Genomic DNA, 7,452 nt, shown 5'->3' with positions numbered 1-7,452 from the left:
ACCTGCTCCGGCATCCCCTATGGGATGTCGCTGCCTCCAGAAAAGCCCGTGACCACCTGGCTGGACAGCAAGCCCGTGTTGCCCACGGTGCCCACGTCGGTTGGGCTGCAGCTCCCGCCCACCATCCCCGGCGTCAGCAGCTATGCAGACTCCCCCAGCCTCACCCCTGCAAGCCGCTCCCCGCAGCGGCCCTCCCCTGCATCTAGCGAATGCACCTCTCTGTCCCCTGGCCTCAACAGCTCTGAGTCGGGCCTCCCAGGGACTGCCGAGTCCCCACAGCCAGCGCTCAGCGGGTCTTCTCTGACCAAAACCGAGCCCGTGAGCCTGCCCTGTGCAAACACCAGGGCAGGGGAGGTCCCCAGCGGCGGGCAGGTCTCTACCACGTCTGCATCGGCTGCCCTGACGGACAATAGCATCTCCACAGGCCTGTGCAGCCCTGTCCTTCCCGCCGGCTCGGACCAGTTCAAGGCAAAGTTTCCCTTTGGGGGGCTGCTCGACTCCATGCAAACATCAGAGACGTCCAAGCTGCAGCAGCTGGTGGAGAACATCGACAAGAAGATGACGGACCCCAACCAGTGCGTCATCTGCCACCGCGTGCTGAGCTGCCAGAGCGCCCTGAAGATGCACTATCGGACGCACACGGGGGAGAGGCCGTTCAAGTGCAAGATCTGCGGGCGCGCCTTCACCACCAAAGGCAACCTGAAGACGCACTTTGGGGTGCACCGGGCCAAGCCGCCCCTGCGGGTGCAGCACTCGTGCCCTATCTGCCAGAAGAAGTTCACCAACGCCGTGGTGCTGCAGCAGCACATCCGCATGCACATGGGGGGCCAGATCCCCAACACGCCGCTGCCCGAGGGCTTCCAGGATGCCATGGATGCCGAGCTCCCCTACGATGAGAAGGCGGCAGAGGCCCTCAGCGGTTACGATGACGACGTGGACGAGAACTCCATGGAGGACGACGCCGAGCTGCGGGAGACCACCGGCGACGCGCCCAAGCCGCTCCTGTCCTACGCCGGGTCCTGCCCGCCCTCGCCGCCCTCTGTCATCTCCAGCATCGCCGCCCTGGAGAACCAGATGAAGATGATGGACTCGGTCATGAGCTGCCCACAGCTGACCGCCTTGAAGTCCATGGAGAACGGGTCCGGGGAGAGCGACCACCTGAGCAACGACTCCTCGTCAGCCGTGGGCGACCTGGAGAGCCGGAGCGCGGGCAGCCCGGCCCTGTCGGAGTCCTCATCCTCCATGCATGCCCTGTCGCCCATGAACAGCAACAGCGAGAGCTTGCACTCCAAATCCCCAGGCCTCAGCAACCAGGAGGAGCCCCAGGAAGCGCCTCTAAAGACCGAAAGGCCGGACAGCCCTGCCCCCGCCCCCGAAAACGGAGGCGCGCTGGACCTCACGGCGGCCCCGCCCGGCCGGCCGGCCATCAAGGAGGAGGCCCCCTTTAGCCTGCTGTTCCTGAGCAGAGAACGGGGTAAGTGTCCGGGCACTGTGTGTCATGTCTGTGGCAAGCCTTTTGCTTGCAGGAGCGCGTTGGAGATCCACCACCGCAGTCACACTAAGGAGCGCCCGTTTCTCTGTGCGCTCTGCGGGCGCGGGTGCTCCACTATGGGTAATTTAAAACAGCACTTACTGACACACACGTTGAGCGAGCCGCCTTCTCAGTTCTGTGACCCCGACTTTGCCCTAGGTCCCAGCCAAACCACTCCTAGCCTGGTTGCCGGCTCCGCGCCCGCCATGATCAAAATGGAAGTGAATGGGCACAGCAAGGCCATCCCACTGGGCGAGGGCCCGCCGCTGCCGGCCGCCGTGCAGGTGCCCCCGGGGCCTCCGGCGGTGATGAGCCCCAGCCTCGCGCCCATGCTGGCCCCCCCGCCACGCCGGACACCCAAGCAGCACAACTGTCAGTCGTGCGGGAAGACCTTCTCCTCGGCCAGTGCCCTGCAGATCCATGAGCGCACGCACACGGGAGAGAAGCCCTTCGGCTGCACCATCTGCGGGAGGGCCTTCACTACGAAGGGCAACCTCAAGGTAAGGCGCCTGGTGCACTGGGCTAACCCCGGGGCGCGGGGGAGGGGGGGCGTTGGGCAGGTCTCCTGCGGGGAGCCTGAGGGCCGTGTGCGAGTCTGTGTTGCGCGTGCGTGTTGTGTGTGTGCACACTGTGTGTTGGACGTGCGCACGTGCCACCAAGGAGCAGGTGCTGTGCGGCATAGGGACCACTTGCCAGCCAGCACAGGCCGGGCCTCCCCTTGGGGCTTGCACCGCCCGTCGCGGGATGACCACACAGGCTCTGCTCCTGGGCGGTCAGTCGTGGGGCCTGGTGCCATCTTGAATCCAGCGGAACCAGGACAACAGGATAAGCTGGGCTTTTAAACACTCGCACAAGATAAAATAATGTGCATCCTGGGCACAGGCCAGAACTCGGTTCTGCCTTTGTCCACTTGGCTGCCAACAGGGCAGGCGTTTGGAGAAGCTTCCCAGCGTGACGGCCAGTGTAGGGTTCCTGTTTAAGATGGCAACCACACTGTCCATTCTCGTTGGAAGGTGGGGTGTGGGCAGGATTCTAGATGAGCACTCTTAGCTAAACATGCCCCCTTCTGTCCACCTCACGTGCCTATCCGGGTCGCGGAGCACTTTTCAGAGACGGTGAACAGCTTGAAACCTGTGGCCGCTCCTTCCCGGTAGGACAGGAGCTGCCCCAAGTCTCTGCTGGCTACACGGGCCCCAGGTGCTTCTTCCATGTCGGGGAAAGTGACTGTGGGGCCCAGGGAAGCTGGGAGTTCAAGTACACGGCCCTCCAGGAGGCAGGGCACAGGCAGGAGGGGCCAAAGCCTCTGTGCCCTCCGAGCTCTACAACCTCCCGGGGCCTGGGGACTCTGCCGTGTGGGGAACCTTAATGTGTCAGGCTCATCTAGTGAAAGAAACATTCATGAAGACATTGACTGGTTTTGCTTTTTGTAGAAAGAGAAATATTGTATATTTAAATATAAGATGCTCAGAAAAGCTCACCCAACAATGTTTTGCTGTCCCCAACTGGTGCTCAGAACGGGAAACAGAAACCGATTTTGAAACCACTGTGCTGGGTTTCTGGACAACACGTGGGCCGCGTGGAGACAGATGCGCACCTGTCTCCGGTGCTGGGCTTGCTTACCTGTGCCTTGTCTCTCTGTGTCTCTCACACAGGTGCACATGGGCACGCATATGTGGAATAACGCCCCCGCGAGGCGCGGCCGCCGCCTGTCTGTGGAAAACCCCATGGCTCTGCTAGGTGGCGATGCCCTGAAGTTCTCAGAAATGTTTCAGAAGGATCTGGCAGCACGAGCAATGAACGTTGACCCAAGTTTTTGGAACCAGTATGCTGCAGCCATCACAAACGGCCTGGCCATGAAGAACAATGAGATCTCTGTCATCCAGAATGGCGGCATTCCCCAGCTCCCAGTAAGTCTTGGTGGAAGCGCCATCCCCCCCTTGGGTTCTCTGACCACCGGGATGGACAAAGCGCGCACCGGCGGCAGTCCACCCGTCGTGGGTTTGGACAAAGCAAACTCCGAAACGGGAGCCAGCCGTCCATTCACGAGGTTTATTGAGGATAACAAGGAGATTGGTATTAACTAGCTATGCTTGGGCTCCGCCCATCTGCTCTGTGCCGCACACACACCGTCAGGTGCGACCATCGGGCTGCAAGGCCCTGTGCCCCAGTTCCCCTTAAGATGTCCCATAGCAGAAAACACGTTCACTGTGTGGCTGCTGGAAGGTTGTCTTGGACGCACTGCATGGTACTCTTTCCACGGTGAGCTTGACTGTTGTTGGGAACTCTGTAACCTTTTAAATAAATTTAAGTCAAAAAGAGAAGTCCTTGTAAAACCGCCTTGGGAATGGAAAGGGCTCAAACCACATCCACTTCGTTCCTCCCAAAACCTAATAACTCCCATGAGGGAGAGAGGGGTCCCCCGCGTGTCCCAGCGACACTCACTCGAAGGTTTTGTTCGAATTAGTTAGAAACTTGAACTCTGTTTTTAGACTATCGAGGATGTGGTCTGGTACTCCCAGCGCCGTCTTCTGCCGTAACTTCGTCCGTAGTATTTATAATGTTAAGATTATGCGGGTAACAGATAATACAGCCCCAACTTTAAAGGAAGCTTTTGTACTGCAGAATACATCTGGCTATGTGATTTTTTTTTTTTTTTAAAGCAGAGTTTGTTTTACTATAAATAAGTGAGTTATTTCAATGCAGGCAAATTGTGAAGTCCCACTGGGAAAGACCGCATGCTTTCGTGTGCAAGTTCCTGTCAGTGACAAGCCTATTTTTGTTGTTGTTCCTTTTTTTTTTTTTTTTTTAATTTAAATGTTTGTAGCTGCTATGTGGACAATTGTTCCCTAGTGTGGTCTGTAGTCCAGCGATTGGGAACAAGTTACAGACAAGTATCACCATAAATTATTCACAACATTATAAGCAGTTGTGAGGAAATATTTCACGTTATCAAAGTTGTACAATAAAAAGGTAATGTTTGTATAATGTGGTTGCAAACTCTTAATTTATACTATTGCACTTTTAGTATTTTGTATTAGGGAGGTTTGTCTATAATTTGAAAACTTAAAAAGATGTAAAGTATTTTATAAATAGTACTTTGGTTTAGGAAAATGAAAAAAAAAAACTGTTACGGTTTCTTGTTTTGTCTTAAGGTCGAACACTATGAGAAATCTATGCCACTTAAACAGAAAAGCCACCAAGACTTGTCTGTTCCTCATAAACTAGGGCCTACCATTTCTTAAATTAAAATGATTTATTTAACTTTTCTACAAAGCCCATTTAAAACCCTGACCACCCCTAACACAACTTTGATGAATTAATCCTAGGACCGTGGCACCGCGTGGAGCTCACGGGCTCAGAGAACGTTGTGAGGGTCAGGTTCTACCGAAACCTCCCCGTCCTCTCACACCCAGACAGGATTCTGACTGCCTCCAAGCACTGGCTCTCGTGTACAGTAAACCGGAGAGAAGGATCAGTGTCTGGCAGTAGAATCAGTCACCACTGGGACATTTTCTGATTTATTTATTATCTTCTCAGATGAAAACAAAGCACAATGTCGTCCGATCGTTCAAAATACAGTCTGAAGCTGCTGACTTTGTTTAAATGGCTTGGCGTAAGGAAGGGGACCGTTGGCGGGCACGGGGTCGGGCGCAGGGTCGGGGTCGGGGCCTGCACGGGCGGGGCCGTGTGTGCTACCTCATTGTGTGCGTTGCGAGCGCGCTGGAGTCTGGGACGGCGCGCCTCCTCCCACAGCGTTGTCCCCGAGACGCGGTTCGAGGTGTGCGCCCCGAAGCGGGAACCGGACAGCGGTGTCTTCTCCGCTAAAACAGGAACACAGGACAATCCTTCCCACACGACCACAGCCACGTTCACCGTGCCACGGTGTCGTGTCCTGAAGATGCCTCACTCCACCGGCTTAGCCGTCTCTTCCTGTCCGAACCCAGCACTGACCCCTCCGGCACTGCTGTGTGTCCACAGTGGAATGATTTTATTATTTATGTGTCCTTTTTGGTGTGATTTTTTTTTTTTTTTTTTTTTTTGGTTAGGATTTGGTACCATGTAGTGTTCTCTCTTATCCCAGAAGGATGTGTATATAACTTAAAAAAGAAATGTAAAGTGTTGTAAATAAGATGGCTCGTGAAGGGACGGCGAGGCGCGCCCCCTTCTGTATTCAGGACCAGACCGTCCCTCTCTGCGTGGTCAAGAGAGAGACTATTTTTCTACTGCAGCACCATGTAGGGCTGGGGCCCCCGGAGCCAGCCGGCATTCTTACCGAGATCCAATATTTTTTATGATAAATCTGTGGCTCGATACATCTACTGATTGAAATGGATGTCTTAGACTAGGTTACTATTTTTGTCATATGGAAATGAATAAAATGCAGGATGTAATATGACTTCTGAATTGCGTTCCTTGATTATTCGAATGGAGACCGTGAAATTTGAGGTTCTGGTCGTTGATGGTGGATGTCATATCCGTGGTGTTTCTCCGAGGAAAGTCAACGAGGGTTGACAGCTTAGATTTAAGCAATATCTACATGTATCTTGATTGGTCTTGAAATTTTTATTTTTCACTTTTTTTCTAAAATAAAAATGCAACCTCCTAATGGTGGTTTTTGTTTTTGTTTTTGTTTTTTTACATCTGTGATGGACGAAGATGTAGTAGAAATTGCCTCCTCGTTAGAGACTGCCGGCCATGTCCCAAAATGACCACACTCTGAATTGCCTTCCCATCGTCAACGTTAAGTGAAAGTATTGGCTCTTAGGATCACTTGAGAAATAAATCGCTGTGCGTCAAGGCCCGTTCCAGGTGGGGCGTGGGAGGGGAGGGGCTGCCCGTACCTGCTGTGTCCCCTTGCTCCAGATGGAGGATGTCTTTACTGAAAAGAGGCTTTACCTCACCAGTAACACTTGATAGGACTTAAAATTTAAAAAATGTAGTAGCGCCTGGATTTCAGCATATCCAACCCATTTCCTTTTCCAGTCACCCCAGGCCCCTAGAAGCCGCAGTGATTTTTGCCTGGGAAGCGTGGGGAGAACTACCTGTCCGGGCCAGCCTTTCAGCCCAGATCCCAACCTTAGCGGCCAACCCATGTTGGTTTCAGCGCTAGGATGGAAATTAGCAAACAAGAGCGGACTCAGTAAGACCGTAAATTCAATCTGTTTTTTAAAATGGTAAGGAAGTAAAGGCTCTTGCCGTTGGAAATAATATAAATTAAAACGCAGGAAACATGGGACCTACTTATTTCAAAAAGATTTCCAGGGTAAAAATCCAGGGCTGTTGCAGCTTAACAAGCCCGGATATTTACTTCTTCCTGACATCAACTCTAGTGCGCTCAAGACCATGCATCCAAGAATCATAAATGCCAACGATCCCTAAAAATTATTTATTTAAATATATTTCTATTCTAAGTTCATTACAGGAACCATTAACATTTAAAACTAATTAAAAAGTATTGCTGAAGGGCTAAAAAGCAATTGTTTTTAAACTCAGCACTGTTTAATTTTGTCCACGTGGAAGCGTGAAGGCAGTGGGTCCCCCTGCTTGCTGCTGCCCTGTGCTTGGCAGATGCTGCCCGCCCGGCTTGAGCATCCCACAGCCGCGGCCAGCCTCAGGGGCGGGTCTCTATCGCCAGGTGGCGCGTGCGTTTCCAGCCCAGCCGCTCCACGGGGCTGTATTTCTTGTGTCTAATGCCACGGAAGCCCAGACCCCTCGCTTCTCTCTGCCCCACCCCGTGCATGCTTGCGGCAGAGTGATAAAGTCACCTGCGTGGAACCCCGTGTCCAGCATGCCAGCCCACCTGGGGGCCTTGGGGTTCCGTCTGTCATGTTAAAATCCTGGGCTCGTTGGCTGATGACTGGTGCTGAGGAAGGAGCAGGCACGTACTTGTGTGTCTTTTGAGAGGTCTTCTGACCTAGTGT

At 53.5% G+C, this 7,452-nt stretch overlaps 1 protein-coding gene across 3 annotated transcripts in view; it reads left to right on the top strand.

The window, feature by feature from the left end:
* SALL3 (spalt like transcription factor 3) overlaps positions 1 to 6,800 on the top strand; it is a 20,017-nt gene extending 13,217 nt beyond the window's left edge. Inside the window, exons 2-5 of one of the 3 annotated variants that reach the window (XM_073897995.1) lie at positions 1 to 1,474; positions 1,691 to 2,031; positions 3,184 to 3,438; positions 5,069 to 6,800. The exon at positions 1 to 1,474 is cut by the window's left edge and continues 1,466 nt beyond it. In XM_073897995.1, the coding sequence (XP_073754096.1) occupies positions 1 to 1,474; positions 1,691 to 2,031; positions 3,184 to 3,438; positions 5,069 to 5,134 (2,136 nt within the window). In that variant the 3' untranslated portion in view covers positions 5,135 to 6,800. Of the gene's footprint in view, positions 2,032 to 3,183 lie in introns of all 3 variants that reach the window. The other 2 variants (XM_073897994.1, XM_025886330.2) reach the window with 2 other exon arrangements.
* Positions 6,801 to 7,452: the final 652 nt, after the last annotated feature.

Source organism: Callorhinus ursinus, unplaced genomic scaffold, assembly GCF_003265705.2.
Source record: "Callorhinus ursinus isolate GAN/ISIS: 27379988/994484 unplaced genomic scaffold, GSC_fseal_2.0 scaffold11, whole genome shotgun sequence".
NCBI lineage: Eukaryota > Metazoa > Chordata > Mammalia > Carnivora > Otariidae > Callorhinus > Callorhinus ursinus.
This window is presented reverse-complemented; position numbering and strand designations above follow the sequence as displayed.